The sequence below is a fragment of the Drosophila biarmipes genome, chromosome 2R, assembly GCF_025231255.1.
Source record: "Drosophila biarmipes strain raj3 chromosome 2R, RU_DBia_V1.1, whole genome shotgun sequence".
NCBI lineage: Eukaryota > Metazoa > Arthropoda > Insecta > Diptera > Drosophilidae > Drosophila > Drosophila biarmipes.
This window is the reverse complement of record NC_066615.1, coordinates 9,896,993-9,920,086: the sequence shown is the minus strand read 5'-3', so window position 1 is coordinate 9,920,086 and position 23,094 is coordinate 9,896,993. Positions and strand designations below refer to the sequence as shown.

Genomic DNA, 23,094 nt, shown 5'->3' with positions numbered 1-23,094 from the left:
ATTCAATTTAATAAAATTATTGATTATTTTTTACAACTGCAAGGGTATATAAACTTCGGCTTGCCGAAGCTAACTTCCTTTCTTGTTTATTTTTATCTTCGAAACCAATTTTCAAGTAATTGATTGCAACCCAGAAATCGATTAAAGCTCATACCAACAAAAGTGGTAATTGACAAATTCTGATGGTGCAAAATAAACGTTAAATTTTGGTCGAAATATCTTATTTTCTATTATTCTGCTGACAGCATAGTTCCCAGGCCATGTGAAATGTGTGATAAAACACCCTTAAATTTAATGGTACAGTCAAATTGGAACACGCATTTTGAAGTAAACTATGGATCTGAAAATCTTAATGGAAAAGTATAGCTTTTTACAAAGTAGTTTTGACTACAGAAAGCAATTCTTTAAAAAAGTTGTAACTCATTTTACTTCATAACTCATTGGTATAAAGATAAAAATGCTAATTTTAAATTTAATTTACATTTGATTTTTAATATTAAATAATTAACATTTTTTAAGGCAGTTAACATTTCGATAACGATGAGTTGCTTTGGGCCGTGACACGCGTGTTGCACAGGTAAGCGACCCACGCACACCGACACCTGCGCTCTCTCGGTGGTCCTCGCTCTCTCCCGCTCTCGTTGGTTTAGACCAAAACGCGTTTACGTTGCCGAGTGTCAGCCAGTTAGTCGCCGTCGCCTGTTGCTTTTGCTCTGAGTACCTGGCTCGCTCTGGAAATAGTGATACTTAGACATAGTGCCTACCAAAAAATAGTCAATGCAGTGCTGGGCGGAGATGATTCTGGCCAAAAGGAGAGGTAAACAGGTAAGCGCACCATTCTACGTGGGCATATTCCCCGTTCGCCGTTGGTAATTGAGCAAGCGAAGAAGAAGAGAAAGAGGAAGAGCAGTGCAAACAGTGTACAGGTGTAAGTGTGTGTGCGCGAGCGTGAGAGTGTGTGGGTGAAGCAGGTAACTTCTGTGCGAGAGGGAGAGTCATGCTCACTGAGCGTAACTGTCTTGCGCAGCGTGGGAAACTGTGGAGAGCGGATTAGCTCTCTGTTGTAAGTCAGGCTTAAGCTGGGGAGCATGGGCAACTCTGCCTCTCTCCCGCGTTGCCAACTACCGAAGCCTATTGGCAAACACACACCTGGCCGTGTTGTTGTTCTTGTTGGCATGTGCGTGATGGAATCTTGTTTGGCCCGCTCTCTCGCGCTCTCCCCGCTCTTCGCAGGCAAGCGCAGCTCACTCACCTTAATTTACCTTCGTGGTTACCTGCGTTTCGCTGCGGCGATCAGTTGTTTTTTCAACTTCAAACGAGGCGGTTGCGCGGCGGTTAAAACACGTTAATAACAGTACCGACACACACACACATAAGTCGCTGGCACGCACACTCACAACAGGAAAAAACTAGAAAAAAGACAACAAGACAAAGTTTTAGAAGCAACAGGTCAAGAAGAAGAAAAAGACTTGTTTGCTGGCTTTAAATTAAGAGTTGACTATTCAAAAGGCCACAACAACGCAGGCGTTGATTCAAATTTGACTGAGGTACGTGTATTGGGGGCCAGTTTGTGTGTGTGCGAGAGAAAAGAAAGTGCAATAAAAACCAAAAATTGTGAAAAGCCAACAAGTGCAATGTATACAACAACGTGTTGAACAGAAAAAAACCTAAAACAAGAAATCAGTAAAAACAGTTAAGTTGCGCGCGCAGAGGAGGAAGGAGAGTGTGCAAGAGGGAGAGGAAGCAGATAAAGAGGAGCAGGAGGAAGCTGCGGAGTAGATATCGTTTACCTTTACCAACAACCTGTCGCATCCCACAAAAAGAGCCAGCGAGCGGGAGAGGGAGAGGGAGAGCCGTACAGAGCGCGGGCGACAGAGAGGGAGAATATCCGATTGAGAACCACTTGTTGTTGCTGTAAGTCGAACAATCTAATAAATACACCGAAATGAATGAACAACACCAAGAAAAACAGCACGAAAAGAACAGTAAAGCGATGCGCTAAGCAAAGTGAAAACAAATTTACAGTTAACTGAGATGAGATCAAAAACGCAGATGCGGGGAGAAAGAGAGCCCGACCTGTGTATAATACCCTTTACTCGAAAAATATCTGTCTATTTTTCAGCAGATTTTGTAGCTAAAGATACTGAAGCGGGAAAATATCCGTTCTTGTACATAATACAAACTATATCTAGTACATTTTTTTTGTTGTGATTATCTTTTATTGGAAAATCTTACTTATTTAAATGCTAGCAAGATAAGATAGTACGAAAGTAAAAGTCACGGTGCTCAGGTGAAAATTCGAGGGCATTCAAAGTTCGCCTAGTGCAGATCTCTTGGTTTTTTATTGGCAGAATCACAGCAACACTTTGGGAGTTGCACTTGCTGCTTGCGTGAGATCCAGTTAGGAGAGGGGAGGGAGATAAAACTCCAGATACTGCGAGAGCCGAAGACATTTTCCTTCTTCTCTGCGTTTTTCTACCACTTTTTTTTTGCGAATAACTTTGGCAATTGGCATTTCTCGGCAGCAATTTTTCGCAATCATAAGTTTCCTGTTGCCCCAACAACAACTGCCAACGGCACACGCTAGCTGCAACAACAACAGCAAAACATATTTGCAAGCGGGGAACAATGCATAAAACAAAAACCGTAAAAAAGAAACTTGCGCAATTCATAATTTAATAAGCAAGTCCGAAAGAAAAACAAACAAATAACAGCCAGCAAGTAAAATCTGCTCACTTTCTGGTTTACCAATCAGCAGGTGGCAATTCATTAAGTGCAATAGTGGCTGCCGTTGTCGAGGTATTAGCTCTTTTTTGTATCGCCTCCTGCAGCGCCTGTCACTAATTCGTCTTTAATCACGGGTCTATGCTGTTGTCTTCCCAAAAGTGTTACGAGCGAAGATCGATTTTCCTTTAGCGCCAAAGTTCAATAAGAAATCTTCCATACCTAATGGATCGTCGGAAATGATCAATATTAATAATAATCACGTAAAGCAATACTATATTCAACAGATATTAAAAACGTTGCGACTTTTGTCTGATTAAATACACTCTTTGAGGTTTTTGGGTATTTTCACCGATCGGTTGCGTACTGTATCTGATATTCCATTAAAAAAACTTAACAGTGAAATGAAATATTATACTATTACTAAACTGGTTCACTGTGTCTTCTATTTTTATTAGCTTTAATACCTCATATCCCGCTTATTTAACTTACTTCTTCTTGTGCTATCTCAAGTTACGAAAATCTCACGTCGGATTTCCAGTTAGGGTCTGTGTTTTGGGTCTCTTCTTTTTAATGACCAGCGCTTTCCCATTGTCTTTCGGTCATTCTTTATTTTCTTAATTGGCCCCAGACCCGCGTACCGTTGTTCATTAAGGAAAAGAGTACCTTTTCATTTCCATGTGCCACCGAGTGTCCAACGAAAGGGAAACTTATCAATGCGTGTCTGCCACTTGGTATAGCAGTATCTCTACCGTTTCCATTGCAATCAATTAAAATCACATAAGCAGTATCATAAGCCTACGACTTATGATACGCCACTCTCGAAAGGGTGGGATAAATCAACAGGTTTTAATGGGCTGTAAGGGCTTGTAGACGCGGAACAGGAAATGGGGCACTTTTGAGGCCTTCAGTTTTATTGCAACAGTGAACTTACAACTTTTCGTTTTAACTAACCCCAGAGGTCGGAAAACAGTGTCAAAAGTAAGAAACCCACGAACCAGTTTGGGATTTTTTTCCTATAAAGAGAGGGGTAATTCTTTTGGGGAGTAAGAAATTGTGGGAACCTGTATTGATGATGATTTCCTGCTAACGGGGCAAAAAAAAAGAAAAAACAAAAGCAAAGGGCAGTGCAAGATGCAAAAACGTTAAACGTTTAAAGCCCGTAAAAAGCAATCGTCATAAATTGCACAAGACCCAAGATTATAACCGCAATCGCTCATTACCACACGGTCGCTCTTCGAGATGATAAATCCCCTCGAACAATACGAGTTTCGAGTCAAGTGTGGACCATAAAAGCAGAGCATTATGCTACAGTCAAACCTTTATAAGTCCAACCCAATCAAATCGAAGATTATAGAGAGGTAAATTTGGAATAAATACTTTGTTCTATTTAAAATCCTCATCAAAATTTGGGTAGTGTGACGTTTATTTTCTTAAGTGGCTACATCTTTTAGCAGATATAATCATGGAACTTTAGGCGGCATAAATAAATGATTGGATAATTTATAAAGCCTTTTGAAAGATTGGATATACTTTAGGATTGGAGTTGGGGCTTTGAGAAGAGGTCAGACTGTATAATATATAACCCAGCTTCCGTTCCGATCTGATCAGATCCGACACGAGGAGCACTTAAAGTGGCTCAATTACGACAGGCTGGCCTCTTTGCACGTATCCATTATTTAATATTTTAATTACAACAAAGAGCAGTCTTGACGACTACAAAGAGCCACTTGCGCCTGCGCGCCCGATTAACCCACGAGCGCCATTTTGGTTGAACCCTGAGGGTCTTGCGTTTTCATTAAGAGTAAAACTTTTCACATTAAAAATGCTCATAAAATTGCACTGTAATTTTTCGTCCGTTCGCCGTGCTCCGTTTGCTGTTGCCTTTTCGCTTGGCGGGGCGAAATTAAATTTCAAATCGTCAGCCGGGGGTTAATACTTTAATTTCAATTTGACCCGCTTGACGTCAGCGGTCTTAGAAGCTCCACTCCACGCCAATTACAAATGCAGGCGCTGAGAAGCGGCAACGCGGCGGTAAAACTGGCAACGTCACTTGGGTTAGCAAACGGACAGATGGACGGACGGACAGACTCACGGACAGACGGACGGACGGACGGACGATGGATTGCAAATGCAAAATGTCGAGGTGTCAAGCGTTTTGCCAAGTCTCGCTCAAATCCCCGGACTTTGGCTTTCTTTTCGATTTTTTAGTGCGAACTGACGAATATTGTGTGTAGTAAATATATAGTATAGTATATCTTTACAGTGAATTCGCCTTAGCAAACTTTGACTCTGCCACATGCCGATTCGCTTTGTTTGACATTTCTTGAACGCACTCGTAATTAGTGCTTGCTTAACTTGCTTAACATTCAGCCCAAAGTCCAAGTGTGCAGTCTTTCGGCTTTTAGTTTGTATCGCAGATTGTGTAACATCTCTATTCCCTCCTTTGCAGGCACAACCGCTGGCGGTGCAGCCCTGAAATGCAGATCATCCAAATCCACAGCTAGTCTGGCTTGAGGCTTCAGTTCGAGGAGCAGAATCACTAGCTATAAATAGTTATCGGGATCATCTAGCGATCCACCATCTTCAGCACGATCATCACAGGCAGAGATTGACAAAATGCAGGTCCCCGAGCACGTTGTTTCACTGTACATCGCCACATGCGGCCAGAACGGACCCGGCCTGGGGTCGGATGAGAAGGAGATCATACTGCTGGTCTTTGTCCTTCTGGAGGCTACCACTGGACAGGTGAGTGCCTAACTTTACATTTGCGGGACTTAAGTTTATATTTTCATATCAGAAGGCATTCTTTTAAAGATGATTTCAGTTAGGATCAAAATGTATATTATTATTTTAAAGTTTTAATCTATATGCTAGATATTTGTATTATGAGTAGGAAATAGGATTTTAATAGTGCGGAAAGGAATAGATCTTTAAGGATGACTTAAGTTAGGATCAACACTTGTATTATTAATTTCAAGATTTGATATAATTCATAGTTATAATCTATAGCTAGATATTCGTACTATGAGAATGATATAGGTTTTTTTAGGGACGACTTAAGTTAAGATCAACACTTATATTATCAGTTTAAAGTTATGACACAGTTTATAGTTATAATCTATATGTCTGATATGTTTACTATGAGGAAGGGTATATGCTCCAGCCATCTGGGATAGACTCGACTGGCACCGCCCACTGGCCACCATTTTGTTGGATCGCTCGGCTCTCGTCTACTCTTTAATTAATGAATGCTGTGCGATAACAGAGCCCTCTCACACACAGAGAAACTGGGGCTGCACTTTCCTCTGTGTGGAATGGCGATCGTTTATTATGCTATAGCTCTCGATTTTGATTCGCCGGATGTTGGAGATGCTAAACGAGAGTTTTCATAGGGCAAGCCACTTTAAAAATCCTACGACCCCAAATTGAAATTTATTTGGTTTCCTAATTGTGATATCAAATACTCATTAAGGTGTCAATGAATAGTTGCGATCACTAACCCCTGAAAAGGAAATATATGCGATTATTGTGCATTGGACTGCAATTATTTTCAGATTTAAACCTAATTAGTGGGCATATCTCTCAGTAGCATATACTTATAAAGCTGAAAACACATTGTGGAGGTGGGCACTCCTGAACCGCACTTTTTAGTGGAATTTCTTAAGATCCCACGTGTCGCTCTCTGTTTTTAGTGTTTATGTTTTTTGGGAAGATCCCACCCAAATGGGTGGTGGGGAATTGAAGGGCCGCGCACATTGTATATGGGTATTTGCATATTTTGAGTTTGCCAAGCGATTGACACTAATTGTTTGGAAAAGATCTCTAAACATCCGAGGTGGCTAAGGGCAGGCCAACAACCGAGACCTGCAGTCTCGCCAAAGGCCCTCAGTCACCATTACGAAATTCCCCGACAAACTATAGCCTGCCATTAAAAGTATTTGTCAAGCGCCAAAGCAAGTTTTCCAAGAAAGCATACAGAAGATTTTCAAACTGGAAATGATGTAATGCCCTGGGATTGCCATCCTTCAAGAGGTAGCTTTGAGAAAAAAGGCAAGATGGATACGTTATTGTATTGTCTTTCAAATATTTTTAGGCAATGGGTTTACCCTTTTCAAGCCAATTGTTATTCCTTTATTAAGTAGTTTGGTTTTAAATTTTTTAAACGATTTGCTTTCGATCTATAAGTCTGGGAATAATTTATTCTCCCCATTATCGTTTGCATTGACTCGCTATTAGGATTTGCCCGTTCGATGCATTTCGTGGGGTCTAGTAACGTCGCTTCCAATACGCAATTTTATTTGCCCAATACTCGACAATCTTGAGTGCACACAAAACCCCGAGTCGCGTCGTATCGTATAGTTTCTGGGGGTTACGTGGGCGCTTCGATTGCGGCGGAGGCTGCGTGTTAGGAGGCACCCCGGCTGGGGAATATGGCTATACTATATTGTGGACGTTGTTTTCGCACCGACTAGAACTGATGAAGGAAATTGCCGGCCATTAGATGGGTCTGTGTGTACCCTCGGGTCGGGGCTCTTGAGGCTATTTGCTGGCATTAAGCCGGGCTACCCGAGATGTTTGCCTGACATTGTCGCGATTTTATGACGAGCACGCAACATTTTAGTAAGTGCAGCTACATCCACTCCCTGTCCCCTGTCCCCTGTCCCCTGTCCCCTGCCAGTCCTGCCCTGTCCGTCCCTCCTCCGCGCTGATCTTAAATGACATTTAATGGCGACATTGGGGTCCGCCGCCATTACGAACGTATCTTATATTTGTCAGAGACTTTTTCGACCCATCCGAAGGCCCTGACCCGCTGCCAGAGCGGTCAGCTTCTGTCTTTGGTGGCTGCCAAAAAATATTGTGAATTAATTATCCGAACTTAAACTCTGGCTTCCAGCTAAGTGGCTTTCGCAAAACGTTTCCACTGTGGGGCCAATTTTTATGCTAATCGTCGCGGTGAGTCCCCGCCGCAAATTATTGGAGCCATTATAACGCTTTCCTCTTGCTATTTTTGGCCGGGTCAAGGGGTCAGCGGCAGACGCTCGAATTTCTCCAAAATCCTTGCCTTTCTCCGCATGCCACGACCCCCTGCACACTTTAAGACCCTAATGAGCTATACTAGTCTAGACCGGACTACACTAGAGTTTTGACTTAGCCGTAGGTATACGGTGCACATCTGAATACCAAATTCAGTCTGCGAAATATATGCTAATATCGAGACACAAGCTCGAACGGTATTCGCAAAACCAGAAGAAAGTGGCACTATGTCTTTATCATAAAAACGTCACTTTGCCTAGGATCTGACCGAATTCGTATATACTCGTATTTATAAATAACCCTAAACTTGTTGCAATTATGAATTTATTTAGCTTGCATCAGCAGACAAAAGCGTGCTTTAAAATCGGAGCAGTCATGAAAATGAATAACTATTAATAAACTATTTAAATGGAAGAAAGTAGTATTGTTTCGACGTTGGATAATACTATCCTTTCATCGAAAGAAGTACAACGTTTGTATTCCATAATTAGGACAGATAGATATCTCTAAAAGTTGGTACCCAAAGTGTCATGGTGAAGCCTCGTTTAGTACCCCGCCTCATCATGATCGTGACATTCCGGTGACAGCAATTGGTACTGGACTCGGATTTGAAGGTCCGCCTGCCATAGAAATCGACATCGAATTATAATAATAATGGGCGGTGTGACCGATTCTGGCTGTCATTTGCCTGCCTAATGGAGCGGCTGTGGCTCTTTTTTGGACAGCTGAAGGGGGAGTAGGACCGAACTGTCAAGTCGGATCGATTGGGCTTATATGCTTGCTGGGGCAGCGTGATAAGAGAACTTATTGCACTCGTACTGGTTCCCCGAACGGAGATGGACTTTCCCAAACGGAAACGGCGGATCCATTTTCCCGTCAACTCGATCTCGAACTGAATTTCTCTGCTATAGATTTCTTGCCGGAGAGCAATTGTCTTGATTTGCTGGCTTACTTATGCCGCTGTAGTAATTGGCATGTTAATTACAGAGTAGTTATGACTCGCATGGCAACAATTAAAGTTAATTAACATTGGCAAAACAAACTGCAAAAAGTCGTCTGAATGGAGTGCCGGGGGGCAAGACGGCGGCCAGGTGAGCTTGCTCTTAATCTCTTTTGAGCCAATTAGAACTCTTGGCCGACTGGACTTTGATTAATCAATCGGAGTTTCTATCGAGCTGAAATCAGTGGGTTACTGGCACCTCCTGGGAGTACGCTATATATATGGCATCGGCTATTTTGAGATCCCCCTTCTGGCATAATTAGGACTGCTCTCCAGCCCCGAGTGAAGCCCACACTCCGGTGCGTTGAATTTAACATGACCGCAACTCATGCATTTTTCATTTTCCTCGCAACCCCGCCCTCACACACCTCGTTTCCTTTATTTTTCACCTCCAGTTCCAGTATTGTTCTGACATTCAAAGCCTATGTAAATCGATTTGGGACGCCGGCTGGCATCGGAAAACAAAGAAAATCACAATTTTAGTTTTCTTCCTAAAGCCTACCGATTTTGGATTTGCATAGCGCCCAACTACCTGCAGGGAACCTCGATTCCGACTCGGATCGGCACTTCTTTGCATATCCGCTGACGCAAGCAACGTCTTTGCTTCCTTGGGATTGGGATAGGGCTTGGAATACTCGGGGGGCTTTCATCAAGACGCCTCCAAAAAACTATGCCAGAAAGATTAAAAATACACAAACCGGCACGGATTGCAGGTGTGTTACTGTTTCACTATCGGATGATAGGGATAGGAGAAGTCGCCTCGGCCAAGGCGGTTTCTGTTCCAGGTGATAAGGCTGGGAACAGTCATGCTTACTGTGTTACGATTTTGGTGGGTGGAAGCCCCCGATTACCCCCAAGATTGTCACCAGAAATAGATGTCGGTAGTTCTGGAAAGACTGTATTTATAGTTGATTTTTCTGATAGGTTATTCGGGTCTTAAGTGTTGCTAGGTCTATCGAGAATATTTCACAATTTGAACGTTATTATGATCTTTCTTTTGTGTCTAAAGGGGTGTACCCTTCGATAGGGTACTTATATCTCATGCCTCGAACTCAAAATTGTATTACCCCTATCATTATTACCGACACTTATCATTGTCAAGGTAAACTAATGACTGCTTCTCGTCTGCCCCTATCCACATTTCCAGATCGTGGGCACCAAACAAATACTCGTGCGGCCGGATGGCTACTTCATCAAGGACCGCACCATCTCGGGATCCTCGGACACCTCGAGTGCCACCAACAACACGGCCAGTTCGCCGCCCCTGGCGATTGCTGGGGACGCCAACAATGGCAGTGGAACCGCAGCTAACAACGGAGGCAGTGTGGAGAACGGATCCGAGGTGGTCCTACCCATTGCGGAGGCCCAGGCGGCGGGAAAACCCCTAAGCGAGGCCATCGAAGAGGTGCGTATACACATGTATAATCCAATCTGATCCACGCGCTAATCGGAGCACGTTGTCCGGGTTGTTTTGGGTTGTTTGGCCTCAAAGCGGTTATCAGCTGATTGCGATAAGATTAGGCCTGCACTATGCTAGAACTAAATGCACACGTTTTGGGGAAATCGGACCCGGACGGGTCTATTTTCGGACTGCGCCCTCTGACTAGGGAGTGAGTTGTTCTTGGTCCTTGCCCCGACTTTTAGGCGGTGAGTTTCTCCACTTATCAATGGGCATCGAGTTACCACCAGAGCCATAAAAGTACACTGCTGGAAATGGAAATTAATAATCATTTTGGTAATATGAAATAATATTACAATGTGCAGATAATGGGTTTTTCGCTACCATTTCACAGTTCAGTCGTTTTAATGGTTGCCATTTATTTAAGCTAAGCACATTAGAAATTAAAACTAGTGAAACAAATAAATTCTATACGTCTTTTTTTGCTGTGCAGAAAAATATGAATGAGTGCTTCAGTACTGAACGTTATCTGATAACACCTATCCAAGATCTAGTTCCGATTCGAGGACGTGACGGTAACTCGTCCCCGTTCTTGCGCAGTCACGCCGGATTGCATTATCCTCTCAAAGGCCTTTGGCCCAGCATAGGTTCCCCTCCCAGAGTGGAGAATGCCAAGAGTACAACCCCCACCCCTTCAGCGCTTATCTGACCCACTGATAAGGCAAACACTCCAGGCCCTGGGTTCCACGTTAAGATGCATTCTGGCATAAGAACGGGAAAACGGCGCTCTGCAAACAAATGCAACATATATTATTGTCTGCTGACGCAAATAAAAGATCTTGATATGGATGTAGAGACAAACGTTATAACGATTTCTTTCAAAATTTTAATAGAAGTCACTAGCACTACCCTCTGAACCTTGACTGATATGAAAATAGTTTGCATTGTTATCGTGTTTTTGTTTTAATGATTGCCATACATTTAGAAGAACACGATTTTGGTCTTATGATTTATGGCTCCCGTGTTAAAAGGTTTAGTTCTGAAGAGTTTCAAAGTACTTGGAAATGGTAAAAAACGCTCTACGGACCGCAGTATGACCCGCAACGGAATACCTACGTGAAAATAGTGATAGGCATGCCAGAGTATGATTGAACTTTAGCATCTGACTTAAACGTTCTAGACCTAATGAATACATCTACTCTTCTTTGTACGACATCTCATTGGCCAAGGCTCGTTTTAAGCTTGAAATTGCATCTGGGAACCTTTGTTCCCCGTCGAGATCAGCGCGTGACGCATTGGGAATCCGGCACAAGTCCTGCATACTAATTGGCCAAGTCAATAGGGCCAATAAAGCCGTTGCCCGGAGATAAGGCTGCACTCGAATGGGGCGGCAGAGGTGGCTCGGCTCGGATTAGTGATGTCATCTGGATTTACTCCTTGCCCTGGCGCGATTCTGACTTCGATTTCGAGCGGCTAATGCGACATTAAGCCGCGTGTTATATTTATTCACCATGACACGGCGGAAAACTGTTCACTTAATTGGCCATAATTGCCGGGCCAGCAAACGGGTTTAAGCCAATGGCATTGGGGCGAGTGTGGGGAATGTGGCACTATCAGTGACCCAAAGTAACTGCCTTTCCTCCTCTCGCGGCAGTGGAATGTTTGGGGCACTTTTCCCCGTGCCGGCTGCTAGCCCTTGCCCGATGTGCCCGAGAAGTGCTAATTGCAATTGTCCACTAATTACTCCATGTCTCCGCCCTTTAGTTCGATGCCTACCTGCGATCTCTGTCGCTCCACGACACGGAGATCAAGCTCGTCACGGACGGCCAGCTGCCGCTGAGGCAGTGCCTCCACCGGGAGGCCAGTGCCAAGGACGTGGAGCTGCCGGCGTACTACAATCGCTTCAGCGACCTGCGCAAGGAGTTCCTGCGCTACAAGTCCGGCGACCTTGCCCGCGCCCTCGTCCCCGTCAAGGATGTCAAGAAGATGCTCCAGGCGCCGGCGCTGGCCATGCCTCAGTCCATCGCCGAGATGCTGGGAGGTGAGTTGAGATCGGATTGTAAGCAGGTCATTTGATTCCAAAACGACTATGCAAATATATCTTATCTGCGCTGCAAACTAGTTTGCATAATCTGCCATTAGATAAACTAATTTGTATTTTGCTAATTGGTCTTTTAATTTTAATATCTTTGAACTTCAATGAAATAACTAACTCAATTATATTATAATAATATTTATTATTTTATTAATTATTTGCCAGTATTTTGAAAAGCATTTGCACGTTTAAACTTTCTTATTTTAAATTCTCCATTTTAAATTTCAAAAAGTTTGTACGTTCAGTGCATAGAACACAAAAATATTATATGAAAAATGGTGTCGCATATATTTCGAGTGGTTTTCTTTTCGCCTCTCGTTTCTTTATACCAGTGGGTTCAGTAAAAATATGTTTTTATCTGCCTTAATTAGTATACAAGTGGTTAATTAGTTTCACTTACGCAAACCCAAACAGAACTCAGCAGCCCGTCGGTGGAGGACAACGACTTTTACATCCGCGAATCCCGCGACATGGTCACTGTGATCCAGACCCTGCTGCAGGCAGGTAAGCTACAAAGCTCAGATCTCTTCCCCGAAGCGTTGTACTACCGAAGTCATCTCTCCACAGGCCACAAATTCGCCGCAAACGAGGTGGTCAACCTGGTACTGGAACCTGGAATTTGGTGAGTGCGGGCCCTTGTTTCTGTTTTGAGTCCGTCCGAACTAGTTCGCCCGAAGCCGCCGAAAGCCAACTCGACTCGAGCCCCTCTCAGCTGTGATCCAAGCACTATTTCGAGTGGGAATAACTCACTCAGCGCCGAAAACTCAAGACGATCGCCGAGCCCACAAAGAAACCACTCGAAAGGCCAGGCACTGGAAGGCGGCCCCAACAAATCCGAGCTGGGAGCGTCGCGCTCGTCAGTCTTCGCTTGGATTGGGAGGCGATAAGAGGTCGATCGCAGAGTCACATAGTCCATAGCCATTCCACGGGATCGGTTCTCCGTTTTCGGTACTCGGTTTTCGGTACTCGGTTTTTGGTACTCGGTACTCGGTTCTCGGACGATGGGATCGCGTGGTATCGGGTGGCATCGTAACGGATCAGAGGCAACGTGAATGCACGGCTTTTGTTATCGCCAGATCGCCTTGGAAAATTTCAGCTACCAGCTAGCCACAGAGCTCTGTTCTGCCGACCCAATCACTATAAAATATTCAATTAGCTGCAAGGCCACAAAGGTAACTCAGCCCAACCCCTGTGTGTTCTTGCCAACTTTCTGAAAACTCCTTGTTGCTGCCCCAGTGCCAAACTCTGATTATTCATTTTCTTATTTGTTCGCACAGCTCGTCTGGTTTTATTTCCATTTTTTCCAATTTTTTATTTCATTTTTGCTGGCCCATTTATGCATGACATTCTGCTGTATTTGTGCGAGTGTGTGTTTTGCGGGAGAGTCAGCAGAAATGTTTATGCGACTTGGTAATCGTCAAGAACTTGGGCTGCACATCGGAACGTGACTCCGACGCCTTTTTCTCCTTTCCCAAGAATCGGTGCCATGTTGCATAACCCGCCTTCGGGATAGGTTTTTCCATAGAACCTCCAGAACTCATGGATTTTCCCATCCTTTCCCCCCACAGCTCCATCGACGACGAGGTCGACGGCAACTGCATCGTGAGGGCCAGAGGATTACCCTGGCAGAGCAGCGACCAGGACATAGCCAAGTTCTTCCGCGGCCTGAACGTAGCCAAGTGAGTAATGTGTTTGGGTCTTGCTCAAGCCAACCGCCAACCCACTGATAAGACGGTTCAGGGGTCGGCCGTGTCGAGATTACGAGCGACCCACTTTATCGGTCTACCCACCCTCTAACCGCTCCCCTTTCCTTACCCTCTCCGGATTCCAGGGGTGGCGTGGCCCTCTGTCTTTCTCCGCTGGGACGTCGCAACGGCGAGGCTTTGATCCGCTTCGTGTGCCAGGAGCATCGCGACATGGCGCTCAAGCGGCACAAGCACCACATCGGACCCCGCTACATCGAGGTGTACCGGGCCTCGGGCGAGGACTTCCTGGCCATCGCCGGCGGAGCCTCCAATGAGGCGCAGGCCTTCCTCTCGAAGGGCGCCCAGGTGATCATTCGGATGCGCGGACTGCCCTACGACGCCACCGCCAAGCAAGTGGTGAGTTCTGTTGTTTTTCGGATGTCACTCATGACAAATGTCATGGGTAAAGAAATAATAATAGTGACTTTGAACTACATAATTGACAATAAACATTATATTCCCATTTGCAAATGTAATTCTCTGATAGTTTATTGGTATCTTACTAGTAATGATGATAATGTACTATTAACTCACCAAAAATACCAGCAATTAACTTCTACTTCATTGGTAATTTAGTAGTAATTAACTCGTTGTTCACTGAAAACTCAGTTCACTAAGAATTCATTGATAATTCATTTGCTTCTCAGTAGTACTTCAATGGAAACTGACAATAATTCACTCATTATTCATTGCTAACGAATCAGTAATTCTCTTTTTATTTTTTTAACATTTACAGATAGTTCATTAAAAATCACTAGAAATCATTTATGATTCATCAGCAAAACATTGGTGGTTACAGTGTTCTTGAGCAATGAATAGAAATGCTTCTAATCCATGTAGGACTAAATTATTTTTCAGCTGCCCCTTATTGTCACTCATACGGTCCATGAACTAATCACATTTATTCCCCACACAGCTGGACTTCTTCACAACTGGCGACACACCGCCCTGCCACGTTCTCGACGGGAGTGAGGGCGTGCTCTTCGTCAAAAAGCCGGACGGACGGGCCACCGGGGACGCCTTCGTGCTCTTCGCCCACGAGACGGACGCGCCCAAGGCGCTGGGCCGGCACCGCGAGTCCATCGGTCAGCGGTACATCGAGCTGTTCCGCTCCACGACGGCCGAGGTGCAGCAGGTGCTCAACCGGTCGATGGACCCCAAGAACTACGAGTCGGGCGGCGGGCACAGCCAGCCGCCGCTGATCGCCCAACTGCCCACGATGCAGCTGCCGCTGCTGCCGCAGGTGGGTGCCCACAGCCTCGCCCACAGCCTCGGAGCCAGCCCCGCTAACCTGTGCCCCCCCGTGCCACCTCCCGCTCTCCCTCTCCCCACACAGCACCTCATCACCTCGGGCACCACCAAGAACTGCATCCGGCTGCGCGGACTGCCCTACGAGGCGATGGTCGAGCACATCCTGCACTTCCTCGACGACTTTGCCAAGCACATCATCTACCAGGGCGTGCACATGGTGATCAATGCGCAGGTGGGTTTCGGATATTCGACTTCCTTGATCTCTGAAAATAAACCTCGACGTTTCCCTTCAGGGTCAGCCAAGTGGTGAGGCCTTCATCCAGATGGACCAGGAGGAGTCGGCCCGCTTGTGCGCGCAGCGCAGGCACAACCACTACATGATGTTCGGCAAGAAGTACCGGTACATCGAGGTGTTCCAGTGTTCCGGCGACGACATGAACATGGTCCTCAACGGCGGACTGGCCTCGCCGGTGGCCCAGCCGCCGCCGCCGCACCTGGGCCACGCCCACAAGCAGCAGTCCCTGCTGGCCGCCACCACGGGTATGTTCAGTTCGGCGGGTCAGTCGCCGACGACCGTTGCGGCCGGTACCGCTCAGTCGCCGCTCGGCGGCACTCACACACCACACACTCACCCGCACTCACATGCGCATGCGCACGCCCCGGGCCACGCCCAAGCGGCAGCAGCAGCAGCCGCGGCCGCTGCCGCCGCCCACCACGGCTTGTCCCCCTCGTCGGCCATGTTGCCGGGACTTTCGGCCGCCGCTTCCGCTTCCGGCTTGGCCTCCTTGATGAGCGCCGCCGCCGCCGGTCAGCCCTCGTCGGCAGCAGCAGCAGCAGCAGCAGCTGCTCATTCGGCTGCCTCGCTGCAAAACGCTGCTGTCTCGCTGACCCCTCAGGGCTATGCCCTCAATCCCTTCTCGCTGCCGCCTCCTCCGACCGCCTCGGCGGCCTCCACGCCCTTCCTGCTGGCCCAACAGCAAGCACAGTTCATAGCCCAGCAGAGCTTGCTGGCGCGACAGCAGGCCGAGCAGCAGCAGCATCAGCAACAGCAGCAGCAGCAACTCTATGCCAGTGCCATGCTGCAGCAGCACCCGCTGTACTTGCAGCACCAGCAGCAGCAGCAACAGCAACTGTACGCCAGTGCCATGTTGCAGCAGGGTCAGCCGCAGTTTGTGCTCATGCAGAGGCCCTCGGCCGCCTACTTGCCGCCCTTTCCGCTCAGCTACGTGTCCGCCGCGGGGGCGGGCTCGGGAGTGGGCGTGTCCCCGGGGGCAGCAGCAGCTGCAGCAGGAGCGGCCGCGGCAGCAGCCTCATCGGCCTCTGCCGCGAGCAACTCCTCGCTGAGCCAGTCGATGAAGCGCTCCTACGAGAACGCCTTCCAGCAGGAAACGGCAGGAGCGGCGGCGGCCAGCGCGGCCAAGAGAGCCCTGAACCGCCAGTCCAGCAACGTCTACTCGTACTTCAATTCGGGGATCTAATGGATCCCCAGAAGAAGCCTTTAAGAACCCTGAAATAACAGCTGCAAGCTCCGGCACTTCGGGCACATTCCGTGCGTGGGTGGGGTGTTCCACATAATACCTACATTAAGGCGCACGCACACAACCATATATCATGTACCATCATGGCCACCACACACTCACACACACACAAGGCATCATACCAGACATTCTCTAGAGCTTAATTATTACCGACTTGGAATGTAGACTTAAGTACTTTTCTTGTATGGAGTACTCGTAGTAGCCTAAGCATACTTGTCTATGGTCTAAGCGAATAATACTTACTATATATATTTAATATACAACGACACGGGCACACACACATACACACCACAAGCACTGCTCACCCATACACACGCATAAGTACACCAGTTAACAGAGGGAATTTACAGAGAGAGGATCAAAAGGATCCTGGTCACTTGTGTTCTATTAAGCATTCCACACTCACGTGTATGGACTTTTATTTTACATTAGCTTGGTGTGTGTGTGTGCGTGTGTGAGGCAGAAGGAGCTGTATATCCTGGGAGTATATATGTGTATCCTGCTCTGCCCCCGATTTCGAGGGCAATCAACAGAGGCTAACGTGGTTCATGGAGGGAGCGAGATCTTCTGGGTGGAGCTACACCCATTCAGTGCAATCTAATTTTAGTGTCTACCCTCTGGAGCCCTCCCTAAAGTATACAAACGAGCCTCCCTCCCCCCATGAACCGCGTCAGGTGTTGGCTCAAGCGCAATTTCAACTGAATTCGAAACAGAACCCCAGAACGAAACCGAAACCGGGCTAAGCCGGAGTGTATCACGAAACCCAGTTCTGTAAGAAGGAAACGTTGTGGCACAACAACCATCGATGGGTGGAGCTGTGTGCCCATCGACCTATAAGCCTACATTTATACCCGCTAGCTTTAAGACCGCGCGACTTGTAAAGTGGGTTTGCATTAATCAATTCTACCGGCAATCTTCTCCCGTGTCTCTCCATGGCCGCTAACAATCAAGCAATCAATATTAATAATCTCATCGTCTGACTTGCAGTATCGTGCACCCTATAAATAGTGCCTAGATCTATGGTGTAGCTCTTAAGTGTGCGTAACTGGTGTTAGTCGCAACCGGGACTATACTCTATACTGTGTCACTCTCTATCCCTACCCCCAATATCAATACCGCTCACTGTCTGTGTGTTCTTTGTCATCACTAATTTAGTCGCGGGATCAGCTAGCTCTATAGTCTAAAGCTTGTTGTAAGTCGGGCCGCTTTAGTGTCTATATACATAGTGTGTCTAGTCTGCATAGTCGGATGATAACTGGTTACTGGTGACTCGGGCCTACACCCTGCAAAGTGCTTCCTAGCTTTAAGACTGTCTTAACTCTGGGAATTACCTTTTCGGAGCGATATGATACTTAAATTCGGCAATATATAGAACATGGTTCGGTACTTTTATGGTTTATTGAAATTCTGCAATATAAGCTAAGAAACTTCTTTCGAGCTAAGCCAGTGGTTAAGCTAATGGGCGTTTTGTAAAGTACACACGTAGGAGCTTTTGTCAGCTTTGTCTTCCGGGAGGAGCTCACCTCCTGACCCCCAACCCCTTCAAAAATCCAGCTCCCTACATCCACCTCTACCTCTTCTCCTGCTGCGTCTAACACTAAGTTCCGCTCGTCTTGGGAAGATCGAGCCTAGCGAGGAAAGGCATGGGAAAGATAGTCTGCGCCTAGCCTAATCCTTAGCCTAATTTAACCCATAGTTTTACGTAGTATGGCAATCGAGTGGCTTCCGAGCGGGTTGAACGGCCACTTTAAAGAAACAACACACACAATCAATAATATCTACTTAACTAGTACGTACGCACAGCAGTTTTTAATGTTTTTGGAAATTTTACGATTTTTGATATTCCATTCTTTTTTACCACTAGCTGTTAGTAAAACCAATCTTTGATTAATTTTTTACATCAATAAAATACGACATACCGCCTAAACTAAGCCCGCTCTCTCTCTATCTCTCTCTCACACTGTCACCATCCCTTTCGCTCTTTTGTGTGTCGCCCGACGAGTAGAGGATCGAGCCCAGACCTACTAACCACCAACCGAGATCATAACAATGGGTTCCCAACTAACACCGATGATCCCGAACCGAGAAGAGAATCCCCAGTCCCGAATCCCCCGTCCCTACCCCCACACAGTCCCCTCATTCGAACACCTATATGTACATGTAACCGGGGTACCGGGCTTGGGCTAAGCTTTACACTCGATCGCGTTTTCAGCGCCTCGTCCAAGGGCCAAAAGCCCGTAGCTGGGAGTGGATATCCGGAATCGGCATTTGGAGTTTGTTTGGTTTCTGTTTCCGTCACTGTTCTAGCCACATAAATACTATCGTAACTCTAAGTGGAATGTCCATCATGATCGTACTAGTCATAGTCGCATCCTGTATGTAACTCGACGCAGTCTGTTCCTTCGGGCGCATACAATATAATCAATTGCGGTCCTGGTGCTTGGATTAAAAACAAAAAACAATGAAACAAAATACAAGAACCAAAACAAGATAAACCAACTCAAAATTACCAAAACAATCGGCTAAACTGTTCAAAATTTGTACTCGTACTTGTGCGCAACTGTTTCATGGTCTCTGGGTGAGGTGGTAAGATACTCGTTCCAAAATACCAACTATATATGTCTCTCCTACCATTTGCAATGTCTAAACGGTGAAACGGTGAGTGATTTGAATACAATTTTTCCCCTGCTAACCGACAAACTAACTGGCCAATTAATTACGGAGATAAGATCACTAACTAACCCAGTAACAACTAAAACGAACCGAGAACGCAGTGGCTGAGATGCCACGCTAAAAGAGAAGCAGAAGCCGAGAAGATCGGCGGATGTAGACCAGAAACCCCACGAATATATACCTGTATATCTTGTATATGTCTGCTGAACCCTTTCCCCCTCTTCCTTTCAACAAGCAAAAGCCATACTCACAACACTTATTACCCCAAGTTCCCCGAAAGAAGAAGGCCTCTTTCGCACAGAGGAATCCCTAAGATTACGATGAGATTTCGGCGTAATAACACCCCTCTGTTTGTCTCCACATAGGTGCCACTGTGCTGGGCGCCCACTTCGGCGGGCCCTTCCCGGCCTACGGAGCGGCCCCGCCCCCACCGCCGCCGCACACGCCCCTGCTGGCCACGCCCCGCTCGCACCACCATCCGCACCACCACCCGGCCTCCGCCTTCTACCCGCCGCCGCTCGTCTACTGGCCCTACCCGAGTCCGCCGGTCTCGCCCACCACCTACTACAGCCAGCCGGGGGCGCACTCGCCCTCGCAGCCCCTGGTAAGAGTCGAAAGCCAAGAGTCGGGGCTATCCACACTCCCCGAGAGTAACACTCCCTTGATAGATAAGCTATTTTTTGGAATCAATAATCGTAGAGCCTACAGCAAGTCAACTTACAGCTTTTACAAAAATTATAGGCATTAAAAAAACGGAAAAGAACATAATCGTTTCATAGGAATTTTATATGATCATTGGCTTTGATATGTTTTCTCGAAGAAAGCTAAATGTATATTGCAATATCCAGTATCTACTTTGCCTACTGCAACTTACCTGTGAATACTAAGTTAAGATTTTTTAGTTCTTAGTTAAACATATTTGATAACAAAGTACACCTTTCCAAGTTCCCATGAAAAGATTTTTATCCGGCTTACGAAAAACCAAAGTCCTTTTGCTTACTAGATTGGGATTGGGATTGGAAAATGCAATACAACTCATTTAGTTATTATAAATAGTAGATGAAAATCTTATAGAAACTTTTAAGAAATAATGTTCTCAAATACGAATGAATTCAAGAACCATTTTAACTTGCTTTCCTTTTTGCAGTACCCGCTGGACTTCTTTCCCCCCTCGCCGCTCTCGCCACCCAGCGTGGCCATTTCGAACACCAGCACTGGCCTGATACTCACGCCCACCAAGGGTGCCGTGTCCTTTGTGCCGCCCAAGCAGTTCTCGGCCACGACGACCGGAAGCGGAGCTGTCAACGGCAGTCCCGTCAAGTTACCCCCGCAGGTGATGCCAGCGAATCTGCCGGCGATCGCTGTGAACGGGAGCAGGGAGAGTGGGAGTGCCACGCCCACAGGGGCCGAGGCCCCGCCCCCAACGCCCCAGGAGGCGTCGTCACCTGCTTCGGCTGCATCACAAACGCTGCTCAGCATAGACACGAACCACGCCACGCCCACCAGCGCCGCCGCGCTCCCGCTGAAGACGGGCAGCCAGGGGGCGGCGGGCCCGGCTGCCACGCCCCTCGTGAGCAACTCCTGCGTGGAACTCTACATCTCGTAGTGCGGCACACGCGAATGCCGAGCTTTACTTTCTTGCCAATCGAAGAAACCTATCCGTTTAGTCTAGCTAAGAACCCCACGCCCACGCCCACGCCCACGGCCCGCTCTAGCCGAGTCGCACACCCGAGTGGTGAGTTTGAAAAGGCGGCGAATTGAAACTCGAAGTTGGAAATTTGAATTTGGCACCGAGCTAGAACAATGGAATCTCGCCGCCGCCTCATGAATTTCTATATCTACTATACATAACCCGCTAGTGCTAAGTAGTTAGGCTGCCCAGTGCAACTCATACGATGTTCTATTTATTACGCTGCTGCATTGCATTCTATCCAAATATACACATTATACTTAGCCAATTAGCAAAGAAACGACGCAAATACGACAAATTTATCCCTAGTCAATAGTCAAATTATTTATACAATTATCTATTTGTAACTGCATGTTAATGTTATTGAAGCCGATCAGCCAATCAGCCAGCCAGTCAGCGATTAACCATGTTTTTATCTCTAGGCTAGACCATCAAATATTGTTATTATCCTTGTGCACGCCCAGAAAAACACATAAAAACCGCACCAAACGCCAGAAAATCTGTTTTGTTTGTTAGCCCCATTCGCAATGAAAAGATATTATCGTTTGTTCAAATGAAATATACAAATAAATTTTATTTTAAATACCAAAGTCGGCATTTATTTATTAACAGGTTAGCGGAGTACAATTAATTCCCAGCCCGGATGCAATCACGAATCAATTAATGACAGCGACCACTATCGATGGACGGCAGGTGCAAGACAGGGCATCATAAATAATACCCCTTTTCGGGGGACACTGATAAATCGCTGACAAATGGCGTTACAAACGGACGAAAGTCCCACCGACCCGTTTAAAGGACACGGTCGTTGTGAACCATCATCCGGTCGCACCGTACCATTACCATTTAAAATAGATTAAAAGCAGTCGCAGGTGAGCGGGTTAGTTCTATGCAGCATCATTTGCTGCAGCTGCCAGCTGCATCCGCGTCCTCATCCTGATCCACTTCCGCCTCCCCTGCTCACATGATAATTTATCAACTGCTGGCGCCGCTGCAGTGGACACCGCTGGGTCCTCCTCCTTCCGGCTCCCCTGCTCCTGCAGGGCCTATCAGAAGGACATTAGGCGTGCCGCTCCGCTGACAAGTTGACCTGCCTGCGAACAAGAGAAAACGGGTGTAAGTGAAAAAGCGTCGGTTAATGCGCCAAGGCCAATGGAAAAATATGATCTGCTTGCAAAAGGGAATAGGTACTTTCTTTATCCTGTTTTTTTTTTTGCGTTCTTTATGGCCGCACACTTGACTTGGCAGCGCCGCCTCCTGCACTTCCTCTAATGGCTCGGAAATGGCCGTATAAATCTCATTTGTAATCGCAAAGCCGAAAAAACTATCGCCAGACAACGGCGAACGCCTAAAGTAGGCAGCCCCAATAATAGTGGAGAACTTGCCGCGCAAGAGTTGCAAACTTTGCGGCGCTGCCACTCGAAACTAAGTCAATAAAAAATATAGCCCGAATGGCGGTGCAGTTGGCCGTGCAGTACACAGGCGGCATATTTTCGACGACTTAGCGACTGTCGTCGCCACTGCCGAAAACCGAAAGCCGAGAACCGCTTCCGCTTTGGTATTAAGCCATCGAAACTTTTATTGATTTAGGGGCTTTCGTTGCGTTCCAGCGAGCATTTCAGTTGACAGGTCTGCTGGAGACAACAGCCGGAAAATACACAAAGAATCACTTTGCATGGCCGAAGATTTAAGCCACGATTGGGTATTAAATCTTGACAAATGTGCGGCAATTATCTTAGGGGTTACTTATTAAAACAAAAAAAAAATGCATCTTAAAATAAGAATATTGGGACATCGATTTGTATAATAAGATACCCTTAAGCGACTATCTTTGTAATTTAATGTTGATCTTATGTAGTGCCTCAAAGGTCTCTATAATTATGATTATGGTTAATTCTTGAAATTTATTCTCATTTCAATTGTGAAAAATAAAAAGATACTT

General features: G+C 46.4%; 1 protein-coding gene and 1 long non-coding RNA gene across 6 annotated transcripts in view; one reads left to right on the top strand and one right to left on the bottom strand.

Annotated features, from left to right (window-relative positions):
- The first annotated feature begins 663 nt into the window (after nt 1–663).
- Nucleotides 664–21,742, top strand: LOC108030075 (RNA-binding protein fusilli). Of its 5 annotated transcripts, XM_017102684.3 has the most exons (13): nt 1,298–1,914; nt 5,177–5,472; nt 9,909–10,166; nt 11,925–12,201; nt 12,670–12,759; nt 12,823–12,877; nt 13,824–13,934; nt 14,087–14,357; nt 14,917–15,243; nt 15,337–15,483; nt 15,545–15,791; nt 19,828–20,066; nt 20,610–21,742. In XM_017102684.3, the coding sequence occupies exons 2-13, from the start codon at nt 5,344–5,346 to the stop codon at nt 21,066–21,068; spliced, it is 2,610 nt and encodes an 869-aa protein (XP_016958173.1). In that variant the 5' UTR covers nt 1,298–1,914; nt 5,177–5,343; the 3' UTR covers nt 21,069–21,742. The 5 variants fall into 5 exon arrangements, with proteins under 5 accessions (XP_016958170.3, XP_016958173.1, XP_016958172.1 ...); XM_017102683.3 differs by having other exon boundaries at nt 14,917–15,483; XM_017102682.3 differs by lacking the exons at nt 19,828–20,066; nt 20,610–21,742 and having other exon boundaries at nt 15,545–18,720.
- A 119-nt stretch (nt 21,743–21,861) lies between these two features.
- Nucleotides 21,862–23,094, bottom strand: part of LOC122818190 (uncharacterized) — a 48,602-nt gene continuing 47,369 nt past the window's right edge. The window contains exon 5 of the long non-coding RNA XR_006367688.2: nt 21,862–22,246. This is a non-coding gene — a long non-coding RNA (uncharacterized LOC122818190). The remainder of the gene's footprint in view (nt 22,247–23,094) is intronic.

Excerpts from the sequence above, each read along its gene's own strand:
- LOC108030075 (XM_017102681.3), top strand. The coding sequence starts at position 5,344 with ATGCAGGTCCCCGAGCACGTTGTTTCACTGTACATCGCCACATGCGGC. Across the intron at positions 5,473-9,908 it reads TGGAGGCTACCACTGGACAG|ATCGTGGGCACCAAACAAAT; the intron begins GTGAGTGCCTAA and ends CCACATTTCCAG. Across the intron at positions 14,358-14,916 it reads ACGCCACCGCCAAGCAAGTG|CTGGACTTCTTCACAACTGG; the intron begins GTGAGTTCTGTT and ends TTCCCCACACAG.